Raw genomic sequence first — 23,734 nt, forward strand, 5'->3', positions numbered from 1 at the left:
CCCCCCCCGGCTCCCCCCCCCCCCCCAAACAACAACAAAAAAAGAGGTTCTTCGAATCCAGCCACTTGTATACGTCTGGTGTCTTGGGCGCTGCTGTGGAGGAGGTGGGCTTGGGGATCGGGGTGTGCCAGACAGACAAAAAAAGTAGAGACAGGTTTAAATACATTTCCGGGGATTGGCCTCCCACCTGCTTTGGCAATAAACCCCTGGGCTCCCAGAAGGAGCCGGGAGGTAAGGGGTTTCCTGGGACCCTCTCTTTTCTCCTCCCTAAGTTCTCCAGGGGGAGCAGCGGGGCGCGGCGTCCTTGGGTCCGCCACAGACCACCTCTCCAGAAGCGCACGGCCCTCGGGCATGTGGAAGAGGCGGTGGGGTCCCTGGGGGCCGGGCAGTGCGCGGCGTCCCCGCCGTCCGCGGTCGGACAGCCTGGCCGGCGACTGGAGTCCCGCGGGGAGCGACGGGCCGCGCCCGCGCAGGCGTCCGGAGCCCCGCAGCAGCCTGGCCCCGGCGACGGCAGGGTCAGCCCCGGGGCGGCGGGGCGGCGACCCAGCGCCCTGCGGCCACCGCGGCCGCGCGGCTCCTGCGGTTCCCGCGCCCGCCGGGTGGAGGCTCCGCAGCGCCGCCCCCAGCGCCCCTCCGCCCCTCCCCGCCCCCCGCCCCGCCCCCGCCGGCGCCCGGCGCGCTGACCTGCCGCCCGGCCGGGAGCCCGCCGCCGCGGTGCTGCTCGGCGGCGGCGCCTCCCTCGCGCGGCGCCCGCGCTCCTGGCGGCGCAGTCCTCCCGCTCGGCCATCTTCCCTCCTCCCTCTCCCTCCCGAGCCTCAGCCCCGGTCCTGCCCCCGCGCGGGGACTTTTCCGGAAAGTTTTTATTTTCCGCCTTGGTTCTTGGAGAGAGCAGCTCCCGGCTCCGCAGCAGCAAACTTTTTCCGCCGCTGCTCCCCGCCCTCGGCTGCCCTGACCGGCGGCCCGCAGCGCGCCCGGCCGAGCGATGAGCACCCCCCCGGTTCTGCGGCCGCCCAGCCCTCTGCTGCCCGTGGCCGCGGTGGCGGCAGCGGCGGCCGCCGCGCTGATGCCGGGGTCGGGGCCGGGCCCCGCGCCCTTCCTGGCTCCCGTGGCCGCCCCGGCCGCGGGCATCTCCTTCCATCTGCAGATCGGCCTGAGCCGCGAGCCGGTGCTGCTGCTCCAGGACTCGTCCGGGGACTACAGCCTGGCGCACGTCCGCGAGATGGCTTGCTCCATCGTCGACCAGAAGGTGAGTCCGGCCCCTTCCCGCTGCGCAGGGGGCGCTCCCGCCCAGCGCCCCTCGCCGCCCCAACTTTCCGGGTCCGGGCGCTCAGCCCGGAGCCAGCCTCGCCGGAGCTCCCGGAGGGGACTGGCACCCTCCGAGTGGGACGGCCGCATCCCAGGCACGGCACTCCTTGGGTCCAGGTCTCCCTCACCTCCTGTTACATTCCCGGTTCCCTCCAGCCTGCAGCCTCTTCCCCCACTTCCATCCCACTCGGGGCATTTCCAGGTATCTGGCCCTTTTCTTGTCTCGCCTCTTCCAACCCGTGAGACTTTCGGCTCTCCCCTCACTTCCCCTGGACCAGCTCATTCCAGGCGCCAGAGTCCCCTGGGCCCCTCTCAGCAGATTTCAGCTCCACTCCCTTCCACTTTAGCCCCTCTGGCTCAGATGGATGCTGAGGAGTTCCTGGAGTAATCTGGACATGAGGAATTTCTCACCTGTCAAATTGGCCAGGCCAGCTGTGAAAACAACTGACTAGAAAACCACTACCTGCCTCTAGGCAAACATGGGGGCCAATATGTCAACATACAGTTAGAAAGTTGCAGCTTTCTTCTTGCCTTTCATCCTTGGGTCGCTGAGAGTGGGGCATCGAAGTGGGGCCCAGGCCTTTCAAGGGTGGGGTGCTGCGCTGGAGCGCCAGGAGGCTGCGCTTAAGTTTGTGGCTGTGAAACTTTGGACAGCGGCCATCAAAGGCAGGTTGGAAAAAGGGCCATTTTCCTGGGCCAGGCCACCCTGGGAGGGGACCCAGCCCGCCCACCACTGTTAATGGCGCAATTCTGGATTTCAGATGGTTTCTGTAGCCATCCAGAGGTGCGTTGCCTAGAGGGGGTGATAAGAGTGTAAAGGAGAGGGGACGATGGCGCCAGTCCTTTTAGTGTCAATAGCCAAGGCTTAGCGGGTGGAGACAGGTCTGTCAAGGTGCTGAATTTCAGCCCCGCAGAACTGGCTGGTACTTGCCTTATAAATATCACTTGGATAATCCTGAATGCTTTCTGTAAAGTTTGGGAGCAGAGTTTGCTAGGCCAGAGTGTTGTGAATTGTGGCACTCAGCGCGGGGATATTAGGAAAAGCTGCAGGGAAAACCACTCTCTTAGGAAGTTGTAAAAGTTCTGGAGCCCAGGCTAAGTAAGGTAAGGATGGACGCCAGGGAAAGTGTTCATTGAATGCAGTGACGTTTTATATTACACTCGACTCGCAATTTTTTGCAACTTCCATGGAAATGACATATTTTGTCTCTTTTCTGGTACAAGTCATATCAGGTGCCTCCTCATCAATATTTTTTTGGGGGAGGAAACCTGCAGCAGGTGAACAGGAGCCACTCCCCCAGGCACCAAAGCCTTCCCGCAATGGAAGGGGTAGTCTACAACAACCTCTCTTAGGGGGTCAACTAGTAAATTAAAGAATACCGGATAAGCACATACATAATGCATAAGGAATTTTCCCCAAACCTAATGCAATTGTATGGAATGTCACCTCAAATTTAAAGTATGTGATAGAGTTATAAGGAGTATTTGAATTGGTTCAAATTAATATGAACAGGCTGTTTTGGACAATTTTAACACACACACACACACACACACACACACACCTTGATGGAGCTTAGGATGGGGAGAAACATGTGGTGTAAGAAGTTTGGGAGTGGAATGTTGAATGAAGAGTGAGTTCTGAATTCCAGTAATATCAGTAGCTAACACGGGGGATGCTATATGGAGGGAGCTATATGAGTGCAAAGGGAGAGAGACCATAAGCTTCTGTGGAACACAGCAGGCCTGAGGGTAGTGACTAGGATATTTAGAGAAAGTGTAATTATGAAAAGGCCTTGAAATTAAAAGGAGCTCCAATTACCAGAAGCCTCTGTAATCTTCTACATGGAGATATCAAACCAAGGCCAGCTGAAAAAGATGCATTTACTACGTGGAGGATGTTTTCGAACGCCAAAAATATTAAGGCAGAAAGAAAACTGGAGTTTCATCATGTGCTAATTGAGACCTGAACCAAACATGGGGGTGGTGGACACCTGGAGAAATACCGGAATGAAAATCACCAGCCCCGGTGACTGATTTAAAAGGGGGACCCCTCCTTTTGGTATTTACTCTAGTAGTTCTTCTGTCTCTCAAAAGAAGAGTTTGAAAGTTTGACTGCTTGGGATAGCCAAGGTGAGGTCTCGCACTTTTATTTTTAAAGGTCATGGCAAAGGGAGAGATAGAGTCAGAGATGTGAATTTAAGAATTACTAATATTCACGATACTGTAAATAAATACTTACTGGATGGTGGGTCTAGACGGGAACATTTTCATCTCTCTATGTTCGGTCATCTATCTTGAGACATATTATCATGCAGGCAGAAACAAAATTAAGAGGGCAGAATATCCATACAGGAGAGCAGGGGACCCTGCTTTGTGGCAGAGACGGTCAGTGTGGAGTTAAGGAAGAGGGAGGTGGTCCTTTGTTCCTTGTTTCAAGTTGTCTTGAAGTACTTTCTGAAGGTAGCAATGTGAGGAAGATCGGCAGGAGAGAGAGAGGGGCTTGGGGAACGAATGTTGTAGGAGAAAGCTGAGAGTTTTAAGTCATTTACAATTTACTATTTAGACAGACTGGACTCATGTTGATTTTACAGCAGTCCTCTGCTTTTATTGTTTTATAATGTGTTAAGAGGGTTTTCATATGTTAGAGAGTTTCCTAAATACTAAGGTCAGAACAGCTTAAATCTTTGGAAGTATTAGCTGACAATTCTGTTTATTTCAGCTACATTCCTGGGACATTTTCTGTAGGCTGAGCAACTGAGGTGCACAAGGCTGAATGAGAGAGCTCCTGTTCCTGGGAAACACATCTTTAACTTATTATTTGGCATTTAGAGTTTTCTTCAGTTATATAGATTTGAAAAGTGGCAGAGATATGACTGTACTTGAAAAATTTTGGTGGCAACTAAGCAAAAATGTTCTTTCTTTAATATAAAAGTACCCTGTACACTGACTTAAATGACGAAATAATTATTTCTTTTCTCTTGAAGTGTAGATGAAAATCTAGTCTTGCTTTTGGTATGTAACAATGTATGAATATAAAAGATGTGATTAATTCCTTCTTTTTTGGAAGTATTTGCCCACAGTTATATTATTATGTTTATTTCTTTACTTTGCAAGCATGCAACCTTGAAGGCTGGTTGTATATAAAGACATGTATTCTTAATGTACATGATTATAGTTATTAAAAAAGAACAGTAATAGACCTCGCTTTGAAACACAGTTACTTTCTACTACCAAAGGAATCTTGAATATATAGACTGAGAAGGAATTGTTTTGAAGCAAGGAACAGTAGTCCAAAGGAAAAGTTAGTTTGGTTTCACAGTGCACCAAGTATCTCTACACACATGCCGCACATCACACACTTTTTAAAAACAAGCAATAATAATTTAGGAACGTGAGCTGCAGTTAATAGGAAGACAACTTATATTTGTTTTTTGAATGTGGAGTAGTAGCATCTATAAGACTCCTGGCATGTAATTTCACTTTGCATAGTCACATATCTGACGAAAGAAAAGAAAAAGTGAGGTTTTATAGAAGGGAGCTCACGAAAAGAATAACAAAGGTTAGTTTCTTGGTTTGAGAGCAGCTTTACTCTGCTTGGAGTTGTTTCACTTTCTTAATTGTAAATTGTTTTCTTAACAGTTATGGTGTCATTTTTGTATTTGTTGTTAATTTTAGCTACAGCACTTCTACATAATTTGAGAAAGCTGGTAGTAATTAGCTGCTTGACTTGCCCAACACACATGGGTCAACAAAGTCTTTTTTAAGCTAATGATGGTGTTTGGGTCTTAGGTGTATATTTTTATTCAAATTTTATATTTGTTGTATATATTGATTTCTGATTTAATGATGAAGTATAGGATTTGTCATTTCATTAAGTGAGTCTTAAGTAATGTAACTTTAACACCATATACTGTATTTCAAATTTTAATTTCTTTTCAAGTTTAGGAGTACAATAGGATTATACTTTGATATATGTGCAATGCCTTTATTTTATATATACTACATATATATATATATATGTATGTATTACACATATATAAGTGTTTAAATGTGTTTTGGAACATATTTTAAAAGCCCAATTATCTATATATATCTGCCAGATGCTGAAGTATTGTTTTATATTTTGTATTGTGGCTGCAAGAAGTGGGGCCTCATTATATATCTCATAATCCAAAAGAGAAACTATGCTTTATATTTTTCTATCAATACACAGAACTGAAAACACTTTCTTACAGCTGTATACTGTTTAGCAGTTTTCATAAGGAAAATGTACTTTAAATCTGAAGTTAAAGGCATTTAGCCTTACAGTCTTTGGGCTGGGAAGAATCTGATGATTGGCTGTTTTGACATATATATGAATTAATTTGGGCCTTTAGATACAAGAATCAAACAAATTTGAAAGAATTTTCTGTGCGGGCTATAGTGAGTATGTATCCATTGGGATAGATGTGGGGCTGGAAATTATTAATAAAGTTTGAAAGTTTGCCCCATGTTTGATGACTGTTGTTTGGTATCAGCAGACACCTATCATAACTATTAAGGGAGATTTAAAACTTTATTTTGCTTATTATTATTATTACTTTTATTGTGTGTGAGATGATCGTATCTAGGTCTTCACCAATTTATGCATGAATGACTTTTTAAGGACCATATTAGACAAAACAAACACATTTGTAAGCCTTTGAATGCATGGTTGTAACTTATCTCAGATTACTTTGAAAATAAAGGCTAATAAGTGTAAAGGATTAAATATACTGCCTGGTAAATAGGTGCATAATAAATAGGATTAGTGGTATTCTAAGGCTTTACGGACTAGCATACTGTCTTGCTAACAGAAGAAATGTGTATTTTTTAATCTTATTCTTATCTCAGTATATAATTTGAAATTGTAGTATTAAAAAGCAATGTGGCTGTAAGGCCTAGGTGACATTATCTGTTCTCTGTACTCTATAATAGAGCAAATCTTAGGAATAGTTGTATTTTGAAACTGCTTCTCAAATCTCAACCTCTCAGACTTCCTGAAGAAGTAATTTGATTATTGTTAAATGAAAAGCATATGTGCTGATAAAAGTAAAGCATATCTTCATTGCTTTGTATTATTTTTATCAAGAAGTTGATTTACTTCCTTTCCAATTGCAAGTAATTCTAATGATATTTCATTTGATAAAAAAGGGAAATAAAATAGGTAATGGTGCAACATTGGCAACATAATGGTTCTCAAATCTGGTCCTCAAGACTGGAGTCCAAAGTTCTTTGCAAATCAGCCCTTGGTCTGAAGAGGAAGGCATTTGGATGGAAGGAGATCTCATTTTGCTGCCATGCTAGCACCTAGCATGTTTGCTGAATCATTATATCTGATGAATACCTAGTATGACGTGGTTGTGCACATACAGAAGAGTTATATTGGAATGGGAGCAGTTTTACTGGGAAACAATTGAGTTAGCAGTGTGGCTACGCCAGTCACAAGTCTTTTCCAGATCTTTTCACTGACTACCACTTACCTCTCATAGAAGCCCATGCCCCCATATACAAAACCTTTTCTTAGCCACAATCAGTAATTATTTATTCATCTTTTAAAGGACAGTGGGATAGATAATTACATGAAAATTAGGTATAGTGTGTGAGAGATAACTCTAATAATCAAGCAAGTGGGGCTGGATTCAGATTGGATGAGAAGTAAAATGCAGTTCCATAGGAGTTGATCATAAGAGTTTTTTGTTTTAATATTTTTTGCCAAAAGCAAACTAACCTTTTTGACCTCTGACCTCTTACAGTCACTTTGGTTCTTCTGAAAGCCCTAAGCCCAAATGTGAAAACAGAGGTAAAAAGTTAGGGTGTTTTTAAAAATAGTGTTCACCTTTTAATTTACCCAGCAGTATGCTAGGGAGGTTTTGAAATGAGGTTTCAGTTTCTTAAATCTTTCCTTAATGGAATATGTTAGGACAACTCAAACAAGAAAAAAAAGGCATCAGTTTTCATTTTTCTATTGATAGGATTTAGATACAGAGAAATGCTTATTTTTCTCACATGTTACAAGAATATGTGAAATTTCTCCCAAGAATTCCTCTGATACTGTCAACCAAATATTTTTGTACCATTGAAAATGGATATTGACAGCATTACTTGAAGTTACTTGGCATCTGAGAAACTCACATTATGCTGTTTCTTACTCTTTCTAGTCTTTTACAGAACACAGATAATTAAAAAAACAAAGTTTTAATTACATCGCCACTTGGCCATTATGGAATATCACAGAATTTAGATATTTATAAAGATAAGAGTTGTTGTAAAAATACCACATATTGAGACACACTTATGCATGTCCAGATTTATAGTATCCTATATAGAAGTTTCTGCCAAAGTTGCAAAAAGGTTTTATTTGTCTAAAATTAGACAGTTGATATAGCAGCTTAGCAATGTTGGCAAATATGAAGATTAGATTTTTAAATATGCAAACATGCAGGAATTTTGTCCAACTTATTTTGTTAAAAAGGAAAAATAAATCGATGCATCCTTTACTGGTTCATTGGCTTCTATTCTGACAAAACCATGGATTGATGAGGAATTTGTTGAATTTACTCCTTGGATTTATGCACAATTTCAAGAATTTCTGAATGCTTCTCTCCCTGTCAGCTGTTTTTTTTAGAAAAACATATATATTATGAAATGATTTAAAAGTATGAATGTGATAAAGTATAATCAACAGATATGAATGTGCAAAATAATTGGTATTATTGATAATCGAAGGCTCTGTAGACTGTAGCACAATGTAGTGCGTTGTCTTGTTACTAAAAGAAACATGTTGTCTATTAGAAGAAATTTGTTGAACTATTTAGGTAAAACAAAAATTTTTATATATACCTTTCCTTGGTTCAGATTGTTGGAAAGACTGGGGCATACATATGAAATGTTATACGTTAATGCAGCTGAAGCTTGCTTTAGTGTACAGTTAGCCCTGGAACAATGTGGGTGTTAGGGGCACTGTGCCCCTCTCCTTCCCCCACACAGTTTAAAATCTGTGTAGAACTTCTGACTCCTTCAAAACTTAACTACTATAGCCTACTGTGTCAAACGGAAGCCTTATCAATAACGTAAATAGTCAATTAACATGTTCTGTATGTCATATATATATATAAAATATACTGTATTCTTACAAAATGTTAGAGAAAAGAAAATGGTATCTACATTAATATAAGAGAAAGATGCAAATTGACCATACCTTCATGATGCCCATCAGCCAATCAGGAGTGAGTATGCAAATTAACCCGAGAAAGATGGTGGGTTAATTTGCATATGCAGTTGCCGAGTGGCCGGGGCAGGGCGGGACACAGGTGTTCTGCACCGCGCCAGCTGCTCCGGGCCTCTGGGCTGCGTGGGAAGGCAGATAGGCGGTTCCAGGCCAGAGCGAAGGTGGTGCCGGCAGCCAGGGAAAGGAAGGCCCATTCTTGCATGAATCTTCATGCCTCAGGCCTCTGGTCTATAATAATAAAAGTGTAATATGCTAATTAGACTGAAAGTCCTTCTGGATGAAGCTGGGCTACGAGGGAAGCCCGAGTCCCGGGTGCCAGAGGAAAGCTGGTGCTGGCAGCCAGGGGAAGGAAGGCCTACTCTTGCATGAATTTCATGCATTGGGCCCCTAGTTAAGAATATAAGAAGAAAGAGAAAATACATTTACAGTATTTAGTAAAAAAAGAAAACCATGTTTAAGTCGACCTAGGCAGTTCAAACGTATGTTGTTCAAGGGTCAACTGTAATGTTTGTGACAGAAATAACATTAATAATCTATAAAGATTAAACCATTATAATAAAGTGTTAATTAAGATTTAAAATTGTGAGTGTTAGACATACCAAAAAAGTAAAACTTTTTCTTAGTTTGTCTAAATCAGTCACACCAATGATAGAATAACTACTGCATGATTATGGAACTTTCACTTTTTTAAAAAAAAAATGTATTTTTATTGATTTCAGAGAGGAAGGGAGAGGGAGACAGAAACATCAGTGATGAGAGAGAATCATTGATTGGCTGCCTCCTGCACACTCCCTACTGGGGATCGAGCCCGAAACCTGGGAATATGCCCTTGACCAGAATTGAACCCAGGACCCTTCAGTCAGCAGGCTCTATCCACTGAGCAAAACCAGTTAGGGCTCACTTTTTTTTAAAATTGATAACTATGGCCAGAGAGAGACCAGGGATTCACTTTTCCCTGGTTCAGGAACTTGAGTTAAATTCCAGAGAACTTAATTGATTGAGTTAGGCCACCTGTCCCTGGTTAAATAGTTTATTCATGACACTGTCTCAACCCTTTAATTAAACATGAACAGTTATTTGTTTTCCTCTCTTAACTCATATTATTGAGATCTGATTGTGGTCTCATGTGATCTGAGGGGGCCTTTCGGGTGGGACCAGGAGTTCTTACAATACTTCAGAGTGGCCACTCCTTCTCAGTGTTGGGAGATCAAGGCCCGCCTTCAGGGAGGGACATACTAAGGGCTTCAGTGCATCTGGCTTAGGGAATAAGGAATTTGGAGACACCTAAATGTGACTTCTTTGCCAAGGAAGCAGATTATTGGTATAGGACAGGAGATACTCCTCAGGTTCCAGAAAGATGGTCTATTCTGAAACATCCCTAGAGCCTTTGCACTAACTCAGCATCTTTAAAAAATTTGGTCTGTATCCCTGCTATGGAAAGCTGCAGTTAAGAACATGTGTGACCAACAGAGTTGTAATTATTTAGAGCAGTGGTTCTCAACCTTCTGGCCCTTTAAATACAGTTCCTCATGTTGTGACCCAACCATAAAATTATTTCCGTTGCTACTTCATAATTGTAATGTTGGTACTGTTGTGAATTGTAATGTAAATATCTGATATGCAGGATGGTCTAAGGCGACCCCTGTGAAAGGGTTATTCGACTGCCAAAGGGGTTGCGATCCACAGGTTGAGAACTGCTGATTTAGAGATTGGTTAGGCCAGTTAGCCCCTCAGGACAGTAGCAGTCAAGGCCACTTGATTATAAGCAGTGGTCTGGGGCAAACAGCTGTAGCTCTCACCCTTGTCAAAAGCAGCCCAGCCCTGGCTGGTGTGGCTCAGATGGTTCAGCCTTGTCCTATTTATGGAAAGGTTGCCAGTTCAATTCCTGGTCAGGGCCCATGCCCGAGTTTCTGGCTCCATCCCCAGTAGGGGGATGTGCAGGAGGCAGGCAATTGATGTTTCTCTTTCTCTCCCTCTCCCTTCTTCTCTCTAAAATCAATAAAAACATACATAAGAAAAAAGCATTCCAAGTATCCATCAGTAGATAAGTGGAAAAAAAAAAAAAAAGAAAAAGCTGTGGTACATTTACAAAATGGAATACCACTGTGCCATTTATTCCAAAAGGAATAAAATTTTACCCTTTACGACAGCATGGGTGGACCTGGAGAACATTATGCTAAGTGAAATAAGCCAGTGAGAGAAAGACAAATACCATATGACTTCACTCATATGTGTAATTTAATGAACAAACTGAACAACCAGGCAAAATAGAGACAGACTCATAGATAGAGAACAGGCAGACAGCTCTTGGGAGGGGGGGTAGGGGTAGGGGTTGGAGGGGTATTGGGAGGTGGGATGGAGGGATTGAGCACAAAAGAAAAAGAAAAGAGAGAGAACTCATGGATCTGGACAACAGTGTGGTGATTGTGGGGATAGGGAGGTGGGGGAAGGTGGAAGAGGGCATAGAGGGGATAAATGGTGATGGAAAAAATAAATAAAATAAATTATAAAACAAGGCAGGAAAGGGTGGGAGGATGGTGGGGGCAGGAAGGCTACAGTTAAGCTTTGTTGAAGCTGTTGAGTCAGTGGTGGTGAATAGACCTGAGCAGGCTAGAGTAGGCAAGACCTGTAGGATTGTGAGATAGTGATGCCTGAGGGCAGAAAAAACAGTGATAGCGAAGCTCCTATGATTCAGGTAGCAGGGGCCACATGAAGAGCAGTGGACGAGGTCTAGGAGGTGGCTTTTCCAAACACAGTAGTCCTGTAGGAAGTTTTTAGAATGTCACAGATGAGTGTTTCAAAGAGAGGCTCCCGCATGATTTGACTGTGAAAGTTTTAGGAAGAGCTTTTCCCGGGAACATTGGGGTTGTGGCCCACAAGGTTCCAGGGGCTCATGGTAATAATGGCCTGAGACTGGAGCCTCCAAGGAATAAAATGTCCCTGGTGTCATTTACTCTGTGCGTCTGTTGGTATCTCTACTTCTTCTCCTTGGCCATCTCATTTTCACAGTAGCCCTTTGTGATAGTCATTTTCTCTCCATTTTAAGGATTAGGAAGGTAAGGGTCAGAGATGTTAAATCATTTATCCCAAATCACATAACTACTAAGTAAAAAGCAAACCTCCCCAATATGTTAGTCACTTCACTATAGCTAATCCTAAAACCAGGGAAGACCGGAGTGGCCCTAGATCTGAACAGAGAGGACGTATCAAATTGTGGGGGAGGAGGAAATGCCAAACTTCCTATTATGTTGGCTTAAATTTACATAAAAACACTTCGGCTTTGACAGTGCGATATTATTTCAACGTTAGCTTATATTATTTCTTAGTCTGGAAGGCTTCCCTCATCTGGAATTCACATCCCACATAGTGGTCAGCGAGCATTCCAGTCCTTTGGAGGCTACCACCACAAGGCTTCTTTCATTGGTGGCAAGATACCCACTCCAGGTATTGATATTTCACTTGAAAGATGTTAGAAATGGACTCTCATTGGGGATATTGGTGCATCCGAGGTATATGATTACTGCAGGTGTTTTAGAGACATGCCTCACCCTTGACGTGTCATATGAACTGTAATGTGTCTATTTGTTAATTTAAAAAACCACACTTCTTTGTGTAGCAGAATTTGATTTGAAATTTGCTATCATTGTACTCTGGTAAAAAGATATGGGGATTGCCAATCCTCATCCATTTTTAAATTTCCAGACACCACGTTATTTATCCAAAGAAGTTAATTACTTTGTGTTTGGCCTAGGTTGACTCACAACACTTACTTCCAATGCGATGTGGACACAAAGGTGTGTTGGAAGTGTTATGACAAGGCCATGTTCAGCAGATTGGCTCAAGACTAGCATATGTAAAGAATCTTAGTTATCAGTGTAAATCAATGGACCATTTTTTCTTGAATAGTACATTGATTTTGAGAAAACATCTAAGGGTCCTTAAGAAAAGTGCCTTTCAGTGGTTACTTTTCATTTGACAAGTATTTGGGTTGCCAGTATGCTAAAAGATCATGCTTTGCAAATATGTTTCTCTTTTTATAAATTTTATGTATTTGTGGTTTGTCAGTTTATTTTTGGTTAGTTGTAAATGAATCCACCCTAAGATAAACTTACTCCCACTTGTGTGTGCTCAGTCACAGGCCACGAGGAGGCGTTCTTCTTGCTTCCGTTGTGCTAGCCAATCCGAATTGTGAACTGCCCTGCATTCCTTTGTAGTGATTGTGTACAGGGCGAAGACCAATGCTTCCATTGTCGAGTAATTGCACTGTCTTTAGGTTTTACAACAATGTAGTTGTATATATAGGTAGACATGATTTGATCTAAAGTATGATTCAATTCAATTCTAATGCTTCCTACTCTGAATGACTGTTAGGAAGCATAAAGTAATTATTCATTCCTAATGGCCTAGAAAGGTACCTGAAATATTGCCTCTCTTGATATATTTGGCACCTTTGCAGCTTTAATAGTTCACAAGTTACATAGTGAATTCTCTTTGACATGACTCACTGGTAGTCTCTTGGCCAACAAAAAGGCAGCAGACCTATCCAGCTGCACTAGAAGTCTGACTTTACTAGATGTCTACTAGTCAAGTTCTGTGCTTTTTAAGCCTTAGAGATAACCCATCTTTAAGTTGGGCACAGGGCATCACTTGTTTTTCTAAGAGGGGATCACTCATATCTAGTTCTTCTTTACCAATTGACCAATGCTGAGAAATAATGTATTAGCTTCTGAGTAGCTCCTAGACAGGAAGGCTCCATGCCCTTCCCTGCCACAGATGCTTATTTCATCTGCTAGTGTAGAATGAGTTGTCACGTGGATAGACCTTTAAGATATTTTTAAAAAATCAAATAGTTTGCATAGACTTGCATCTTGCATGATCTTTGCTTTTATTCAGTTCTTTGGGCAGAATAGGGAGCGGAAGTGAACATGCAGTGAAGATAAACTAATAGAGTGGTGTTGAACTAATAACACACTAAATATAGTGACCATATACCCACTTGTCCAAGTGAGTCCCCGATTATATCTGTTGTCCTGGAATTCTTTTAATTGTATGTTCAATGATAAAAATTATGAAGTTTTAAGTTAAAAAACAGAAAAAAACAGAAGAAAAACTTAAGGGCAGATATTTAATTACTTTTGGCCAAAAATCGTTGTACATTTAAAGATAAAAGCAAAACTTATATTTAGAATTTATTTCATAGAAAGTGATTTTATATATAGGGGTGTGCAAAAGTAGGTTTACAATTGTTCATATGGAAAATAATCCAACTAATAATAATGCAACAATAAACTCTCTTTTGCATACTCACAACTATAAATTTACTTTTGCCCACCCCTGTATGGTAACTATATCACTTTAAGTACCTATTCTAAGTGGAGTCTTAAGCTAAAAACTAAAGTTAAAACCTTACTTTGGTTAAAATGTTATCTTCTTGGACCAAAACTTGCTACATAACTTAAAGATGAAAAGACAACCATCATTTAGAATTGATTTTATAAACAAACTAGAGGCCCAGTGCACAAAATTTGTGCCCTCGGGGCAGGGTGGGGAGGGTCCCCCTCAGCCCGGCCTGCACCCTCTCGCAGTCTGGGAGCCCTTGGGGGATGTCCGACAGATGGGGGGAGCGAGCCTAAGCCATCAGTTGGACATCCTTAGTGCTGCTGCAGAGGCGGGAGAGGCTCCTGCTATTGCCGCTGCTCTCGCCAGCTGTGAGCCCAGCTTCTGGCTGAGCGGCACTCCCCCTGTGGGAGTGCACTGACTACCGGGGGGAGGGGGAAGCTCCTGTGTTGAGCATCTGCCCCTTGGTGGTCAGTGCGCGTCTTAGCGACCGATTGTTCCGCTGTTTGGTTGATTTGCATATTAGCCTTTTATTACATAGGACTAGAGGCCCAGTGCACAAATTCGTGCACGGGTGGGATCCCGAGGAGGGTGTCGGGGGGGCTGGGATGTGATTGGTCCTCCAGGCAGGCGGTGGGACGCCCTTGCTGGCTTAGGATCAGGATCCCTCCTGCTGACATTTGCACCAGTTGTCAGGAGCCACCTGGCAGCCACTTTATATTGTTTCTTCCTTATGGAGCATCTAGGGAGGGGAAGTGGCCATGGTGCCCGAGGCCGATGTCCAGGAGGTCTCTGGCGCTGTTGGGATCCTGCAGGCGGTGCTGGTCCCTATTATCCAGAGATTGGACCTGTAAGACTACTGAGGGAGTGAGTGGTTGTCGCCAGGCTGGTGGGCCACTGGGGTGGGATGGTCAGCTGAGTGGCGCTCCCACTGTGGGAGCACACTGACCACCAGTGGGCAGCTCCTTCGTAGATCGTCTTCCCCCTGGTGTTCAGTGCGTGTCATAGTGACTGGTCAACTGCTCGTTCCGGTCATTCGTTCGCAGTGGTCGCTTAGGCTTTTATATATATAGACTAGAGGCCTGGTGCACAAAAATTTGTGCACTCGGGGGGAAGGGGGGGTCCCTCAGCCCAGCCTGTGCCCTCTCGCAGTCTGGGACCCCTTGGGAGATAACGACCTGCTGGCTTAGGCCTGCTCCCGGGTGGCAGAGGGCAGGCCCAATCCCTAGGTGCAGCCCCTGGTCGGGCTCAGAGCAGGGCCGATTGGGGAGTTGGGGCGCCGCCACCTGTCAGGCACAGAGCAGGGTCAATCAGGGGGTTGGGGAGCTCCCCCCTGTCACGCACAGAGCAGGGCCAATCAGGGGGTTGGTTGGGGAGCTCCCCCCTGTCACGCACAGAGCAGGGCCAATCAGGGGTTTGGGGCACTGCCCCCTGTCACACACAGAGCAGGGTCCATCAGGGGGTTGGGGAGCTCCCCCCTGTCACGCACAGAGCAGGGCCGATAGGGGAGTTGGGGCACCGCCCCCTGTCACACTCGGGGCAGGGCCAATGGGGAGGTTATGGCTCTACCCCATCACACACAGAGCAGGGCCGATCAGGGGGTTGGGGCGCCACCTCACTCACACTCAGGGCAGGGCCGATGGGGAGGTTATGGCTCTGTCCTGTCACACACAGAACAGGGCCCGTGGGGGGGAGGTTGGGGCGCCGCACCGTGCCACACACAGAGCAGGGCTGATCAGGGGGTTGGGGCGCCACAGCCTGTCACACACAGAGCCACAGGGCGATCACGGGGTTTGGGAGCTCCCCCCTATCAGGCACAGAGCAGGGCTGATCAGGAGGTTGGGGCGCCTTCCCCTGTCACAAACAGAGCAGGGCGGATAGGGAGGTTGTGGCCCCGCCCCCTGTCACACACAGAGCCACAGGGCCGTCAGGGGGTTTGGGCGCTGCCCCCTGTCACGCTGATCCCGGTGCCAGGAGGCCTCGTGGCTCCGCCGATCCCGGTGCTGGGAGGCATATTTCCCCTTTACTGTATAGGACAGAGGCCTGGTGCATGGGTGGGGGCTGGCTGGTTTGCCCTGAAGGGTATCCTGGATCAGGGTGGGGGTCCCTACTAGGGTGCCTGGCCAGCCTGGGTGAGGGCATGATGGCTGTTTGCAGCTGGTCATACACCCTTCAGAGTGGGGGTCCCCACTGGGGTGCCTGGCCAGCCTGGGTGAGGGGATGATGGCTGTTTGCAGCTGGTCACACACCCTTCAGGGTGGCGATCCCCACTGGGGTGCCTAGCCAGTCTGGGTAAGGGACTGAGGGCTGTTTTCAGGCTGACTAAAGCTCCCAACCAATCCTTTTTTCTTTCTTTTTTATTCTGGGCCAGCTTTAGCTCTGGCTCCAGCTCTGAGGCCTCCACTGCTGAAAGCAGGTATCTGGTTTGTTTGCGTTCTATAATCGAAACTCTGTATCAACTCCAGCTCTGAGATCCCGGCTCGCTGAAAGCTGGTTTCTGGGGTTTTGTTTAGCTTCTATATTTGTTACAATGTTTCAAACTGCAAGCTCAGAGGCCGGCAAGGCAGGCGGGGAACGTTGGAGTCCTCCATCACTGAAGCAACCAAGCCTCATGTTCGCTTCCAGCTACCTGGCTGCTGGCCGCCATCTTGGCTGGCAGTTAATTTGCATATCGCCCTGATTAGCCAATGGGAAGGGTAGCGGTCGTACTTTAATTACCATGTTTCTCTTTTATTAGATAGGATTAGATCTCACTTTGACTATAATATCTAAAGTAATTTTCCAACCAATGTAAATCAAGATATTGTGATAGATATGTACATGTTTTTGTTTGTTTTTTGGATCAAACAGCAAATAATTTAACTGATTCTGGTAGCTCACACTGTGTTTATTAATTGAAATAGATAAACAGAAAGGACAGCCTTCAGCTTTAGCATCCTTAGCAACCATCACAAAGGCAAAATATAGACTTACATGCAGCATGAGGGTAAGAGTATCATAGTTTCAAGTTCTATTTCATTGTATTCTCTGCTCTGGAGAAAATATAACATGGTTAGCACAAAAAGAGAGAAATTGCACACAAATTCCCTGATTACTTAACAACTTGTTTTATATTTTAAAAATAAGTAGGCAAATAAGAGAGATAAAGTTTTGGAAATTGTATTGTCCTAAAAAAAAAATTATAGGCTGTAGCTCATATTTTCTTTAAGATGTTCATGGGTATTCCCTGGATGAAACAAATATATCAGTTATGCCTATTACTCTACACTTGGTTCTGTTGATGAATATGCTGTTAAAGTAATATTAAGAATTATAGGCTCAGAAATTATAATGTTGGTGTTCTGGCTCCTGAAAAGTAATGCAAGTCAGTGGGTTTAAAGCCACTTGAAAAGGAACTTGATTTTGCGTAATCATTTGTTTAGAATTGTCTTATTTATACTTTAATTCAATAAATATTTTTATTTGGATAATTACAAAATTACCACATGTGATAGGCTGAATAATGACCCTCAAAGATGTCCATATCCTAATCCCTTGAGCCTGTGAATGTTACTTTTATGGCAAAAGAGACTTTGTAGATAAGATTAAGTTAAGGATATTGAGATTGGGAGAGTATCCTGGATTATCTGTTTGGACACAATCTAATCCACTTAAAAGTGGAGAATCTTTCAGGTTAAGTCAGATGAGAATGAAAAGCAAGAGAGATTCCAATCATGAGAAGGACTTGATTGCCTGTTACTGACCATGAAAATGGAGGACATGGGCCAGGAGCCAAGGAATGCTGGGGTTATTGTAAGGGGAAACAGGAGGAGTGAGAGCTTTATAGTAATGAGAAGTGTGACAGCTGAAAGAGAGGTTGCACTGATTCCAGGAAGAGGTCATGAACTACTAAGCAATAGAGTCAAAGCTGGAAGCTGTAAAGGCAAGAGGAATGATTCTCCTCTAGTTGGGAGAAGGAGCCACACCTTGACTTTAGTCCAGTAAAACTGATTTTGGACTTCTAATCACTAGAAATGTAAGAGAATAAATTTGTGTTTTTTTTAAATTACTAAGTTTGTGGTAGTTGTTTACTTCAGTAATAGGAAACTACTATGGGACATTCACTGCAGAAAAGGTGAGCAATTCAGACAAGCCCCCAAATGGGTCGTACTACCCAGAGTTAAACAGTTAACATTTTGGTGAATATCTTGTCAGACCTTTTTCTTTTTTTCCCCCCCTAAGTGAATGAATATGCTCATCATAACTCCCATAGTGCTTTATTTGCTGTTTTCATTTGATACCATGTCTTGCTATGTCAGTTTTTAAATATAAAATGTTCAGTGCCCTTGGGGTAATTTTTGTGTGAAGAAAAGGCTTTTCAGAGTATTTACTTTGCTTTTAGAATTTAACATTAAAGTTATTAGAGTTACAATTTCAGCTATTAGTTTTAATGTTTGAGCACATTAAACTCATAAGTATTTTTTTTTCTAAGTCTAGCAGGTTGTATCAATCCCATTTAAGAACCTTTGAAGAATTATTAGTATCCTTTACAAACCAAATTAATTAGATACTTTCAAACATTTTAAATTACATTTCTAAATTTAATTTATTTGATTTTCTTTAAATACTGCAATCACCTGCTTGATAAACCTTTATATGTTATTATATAATTCTTATAAATCTAATAAATGAAACATAAGTATGAAAATATGGTAAAGTTTAAGCTCTTAAATGTTCCAATGCATACACATAAGCCAAAATGAATTGCTTAAATATATGTGTATAATATGCACAGAACTATTAATATTATGGTTTTGAGTCTCTTCCACTTTTCTATATTTAATTTAAAATATTCCTATGTTTGAAAGATTTTTTTTCCACACGTGAAATAATTACGTGATCCCACAAAATTTGTGGAGTTTTCTTCCGTTGTACATTTTGCAGTTGCCTTCTTGGGAAATAAGACATACCTAGGGAGAATGTTGGACCATTATTTGAGGAAACAAACAAAAAAACACAAAACCCTGGGGTTGGAGTCTTTCCTTAGGAATTGCTATTCTTCTTGTCTAACTGGGACAAGGATTGAAAGCCAGTGAAAACCTTCCTCCTGAAAACATTTTGTGACAGGGCCTGAGTAAGTATTTGTTGAATTGAATTGAGTCTTTGGAACAGAAGGAGTCTTTTAAAAGACACTTCAGTGTTTTATTTGTCAAATCTCAACCTAATTTACCTGTAGATTTTAAGAATATAACTATGGAAATAAGAAAAAGGCTGACATAAAAAATATAGTGGTGATGGAGAGGAAAGAAGAAAATCAGATAATAACACAAACTCAACAATATTAGCTGGACATTCCTTTGCTATTTTTGGGGTCTGTATGGCTTATGAAGTGAATTTGCGAAACTCAGATGGGCTGACAGGGAAGGAACATTCAGCAGAGTGGCCTCTAGTGAGGACTTTTAAAGGTAGTTAAGAGTCACTGGTGTAGTTGCTTCGATGTGAGTTAGTAGGATTATAGTTTAAAAACACTTACCTTTCCTTTGTTTCCTGCCCATTCTTAACCTCAGTTACTTTAATTTTTTACTTTTTTTTCAATGTAAATTACTGTTTTATATTTTTTAAGTTAGATTTCAGCTTCTAAATGATTTAACATTGTGCTTATTTTTGAAAATCATTTTTATTCATACTTTCAATACTTATTGTATACCAGATGATGGATGTTAAATTGTGTGTGTGTGTGTGTGTGTGTCTGTCTTGTTTTATTTTCTGGTATTTGAAAAAGTTTTCTCTTTATAATTTTAGCTCCTGACAACCCAGATTTACACTTCATATGTTTCAAATTTTCTACCCTGCCATTTGTGTCTCTTTTTCCGTCATAATTTACTTTTTCACACAGTTCTACACCTTCTCAGACATTCTTAAATGCCTCATAGATACACTCATGAGTTGATTTTCTCCAGTCATAAACCCTCTGGGTGGATATCATATTTGATTTTCTGGAACCCTGTTGCTTTTTAACATACTATCTAGTCCTTGGATAAGCTGTCTGTGATCTCCCAAGTACATAACCACTTTATTTTGGGCAGTTGCCTGCTGTAAGCCGGAAGTATTTGTAACCTCTGCAAGTCACTCCTGGAGAGGGCTGCTCCCAGCCGTTGGTACTAAACCAGGAGAGGTGATATCTCCATATCAATTCATTCTTGGAGGTGGAAGAGTAACTATTTTGTAGCCATGTTTGAAACTATCCTGCTTCTAAGCTACTTCTTTATGAGGGTGGTCTCCATCTTTCCAGGCAAGATTTTATAAAGAACTAAGAAGCGGCCGAGAAAAGGAGTTAACCTCAACTTGGATTTTCACAATGGAGTCTGTTTTTTCCACTGGCAAATCATTGTTTAAAGTCATCAAATGTATCTTTTATCCAGTCATTTTAAGAAGTCTCTTGATATACAAAAACATTGCGCCTGGATTATTGACCATAGCTCCCCCAAATTCCTTGGGGTGAAGGGACATGGGAGACTAGAGTCCCTGGAGGGAACCTGGCCAAATTTCAGAAACCTGGGCCATGCTGTAACACTTTTGATGGTTTGGAGTGCCCTTCCTGTCTTTCCCCTCCAAGAATTTCCTCTTGGACGTCCTTGAAAGTGTGGTCTTTCATCTTGGAGTCCATCAGGACTGTTGTGCACCTGAAAACCAGCTTAGGAAGTGACATCACTATCTGACAGACCCAGAGTACAATTAAGCTGTCTTCAAAAAAAGTTAACATGTGTCCTCCACAAGTTATTGATTTATTGGCCTTTCGATCAAACGGATTCCAACTAAATATCTAAGGTTGGGTATTTTAGCCAGTGATTTTACACTAGGTGCAGTCAGGATTTTGATACTGTTCTTGAACTACCTCTTTTAATCGGGAATAAGATCTAATTGCTTCCAGGTTTTATTTGTCTCACCTTGGCCTTTCAACCCATGAACGAGAATGAATTGTGAGCTAACCTATTTGAACTCAGCATATAGCTTTGATAATTTAAGCTCTATCAGAACCAGTTCCATAGGAACCATTGGCATAAACAGTAGGAATCAACTTCTTGTAAATGAAAATAATAGTAGCAATTATCATTATTATTATCCTTAATATAACTAATATTTATCAGCCATTATTATACTACTCTTTTTTTAAAATATATTTTATTGATTTTTTACAGAGAGGATGGGAGAGAGATAGAGAGTTAGAAACATCGATGAGAGAGAAACACCGATCAGCTGCCTCCTGCACATCTCCCACCGGGGATGCGCCCGCAACCCAGGCACATGCCCCCAACCGGAACCGAACCTGGGACCCTTCAGTCCGCAGGCCGACACTCTATCCACCGAGCCAAACCAGTTTCGGCTTATTATACTACTCTTTTAAAGGGCTTACCTAGACAAACTCATTTATCCAAGAGTCAGATACTACCTTTGCCCTCATTTTACAAGTGAGGAAATGGGAGCATTGAAAGAAAGAATTGTCCATGATCATGTGGATTACGTAGGCAGTGACAGAGTTGGGATTTAAATTTGGGCACCAAGGCTCCAAAGTTTATGTACTTAACTATCAGACTATGTATGGAGAATATCTGAAACATTTCAGGTGGATTAATAAATCTGAAAAACAATGACCCCTCTTCCTTTAGCTTGTTTTTTAAAATCATTTAATAATACCTTTGAATGAGTTGGGTGCCATTTATAGAGAACACAAAGAAAATATCTTCTGTAATAATAAAAGCATAGTATACTAATTAGACCAGACGTCCATCCAGATGACCTTCCGGGTGAAGCCAGGGCTGTGAGGGCCGAGCCCCTTGCACGAATTTCGTGCATCAAGCCTCTAGTTCTTTTATAAATGGACAAGTTTTATTATTTGAAATTAGGAAGAGCCCACACTGGAAACTGACCCTGTTAATTGATCATTGCCATAAAGATGGGTACCTATAAGTTTTTCTAATTCTAATTTTATTGTGTTGACAAATGTTTCAAGCTTGTAATTGGTTTAAAGAAATACTCATATATACATGTGTGTATTTTATATGTAAAATATATATGATAAATATATATGTATTTTTAAGAACATATATAATTATATTTAAAATGTATATGTATATTTACTTTAAGTTTAATGTACCCCCTCAAATAAATTATCTTAAAAAGTACATCAAGATTAGTACTATATAATGTTAGGCTTTCTTTAGATATTTTACTAGATGTTTATTTTCACTTTTAATTTTGGACTCCATATACTCATCACCCAGTTTCAAAAATTGTCAAAATATAGCCAGTCTTGTTTCATTAAAATGTAATTTCTTGTTCCCTATTCATTACTCCTTCATCTTCTTATCTCTAGATTATTTTAAAGCTAAATATTATGATTTATTTATTTAAAATACATTTTTTTTTTCAGAGAGGGAGGGAGAGGGAGAGAGAAAGAAATGTCAAAGATGAGAGAATCACTGATCAGCTGCCTCCTGCATATCCCCTGCTATGGATCGTGCCTGCAATCCAGGCATGTGCCCTCGACCGGAATCAAACCCGGGACCCTTCCGTCTGCAGGCCAGCGCTCTAGCCACTGATCTGAAGAGTCTTCAGAATGTGTTTTGGAGAGAATCTTGGTGTTGCGATAGTACTCTCTCTGAGGGGGGATCCCTTGCATTTAGGTGCTCAGCTTTGTAAGGCTCCTTACATTTTAGTTTTATTGCCTGTTTGGACATGTGGTTCTCTGTCCAACAAGCAACAATAAGAACTATACTCCAGGCATTACACTGATGCCTACTACAGAGTAGTGTCTCATGTGAGAGAGAGAGTCTTCCAGAGGAATGACTTGAAGGACATACAGGCCGTTCATTCTCCGTGATCTTTTAAAGCACATTCCTGAATCAAGTCGCGTTAAAGAGTTATGTATTGAAAGGTACTGCATTAGTGAAATGCAGAATTACTTGTGGTGATGACATTAAACCATTTTTAGTTTTTTTTAGATATTATTATTGTATGAAACGCAGTCTAAGGTAAGGCCCAGTACATTTTTCATTGCAATATACAGACGTCTTTAAAAATAAAAGAAACCTCAATTACAGTTGACATTCAACATTATAATAATTTCAGATGTGCAAAATAGTGACTCGACGTTTATCCAACTTACAAAGTGATCACCCTGGTAAGTCAAGTACCCATCTGGTGCCATACATAGTTCTTGCAATATTATTGGATATATGCTCTATGCTGTACTTTACATCCCCATGGCTGTGTTTATACCTGGCAATTTGTACTTCTTCATCCCATAACCTTATTCACTCATCTCCCTAATCCCCCCCCAACTGGCAATCATCAATTTGTTCTCTATATCTGTGAGTTTGTTTCTGGTTTGTTTGTTTTATTACTTAGATTCCACATATAAGGGAAATCATGGTATTTGCCTTTCTCTGTCTGCCTTATTTCAGTTAGCAAAATACCCTCTACGCCCATCGGTGTTGTTGCAAATGGCAAGATTTTGTTCTTTTTGGGGGCTAAGTAACGTTCCATTGTATATGTGTACCATGTCTTCTTTATTGACGGGCACTTAGGCTGCTTCCATATCGTTTGGCTATTTTAAGTAATACTGCAATGAACAGGAATGCGTGTGTCTTTTTGAATTAGTGTTTTGGATTTCTTCAGGTTAATGCCCAGAAGTGGAATTGCTGGATCATATGGTAGTTCTATTTTCAATTTTTTGAGGAACCGCCATACTGCTTTCCATGGTGGCTTCACCAGTTTACAGTCCCCCAACAGTGCATGAGGGATCCCTTTTCTCCACATCCTCGATGTACAGTCTTGTTTATGAGGAACCTGGGGAAGACTTTC

General features: G+C 42.3%; 1 protein-coding gene across 2 annotated transcripts in view; it reads left to right on the plus strand.

Moving 5' to 3' along the window:
* The first annotated feature begins 982 nt into the window (after positions 1 to 982).
* The window catches only part of PRKD1 (protein kinase D1), a 303,270-nt gene continuing 280,518 nt past the window's right edge, over positions 983 to 23,734 (plus strand). For both annotated transcript variants that reach the window (XM_036354098.1, XM_036354107.1), the window contains exon 1: positions 983 to 1,246. In XM_036354098.1, coding sequence (XP_036209991.1) covers positions 983 to 1,246 — 264 coding nt within the window. The remainder of the gene's footprint in view (positions 1,247 to 23,734) is intronic.

The sequence above is a fragment of the Myotis myotis genome, unplaced genomic scaffold (assembly GCF_014108235.1).
Source record: "Myotis myotis isolate mMyoMyo1 unplaced genomic scaffold, mMyoMyo1.p scaffold_m19_p_1, whole genome shotgun sequence".
NCBI lineage: Eukaryota > Metazoa > Chordata > Mammalia > Chiroptera > Vespertilionidae > Myotis > Myotis myotis.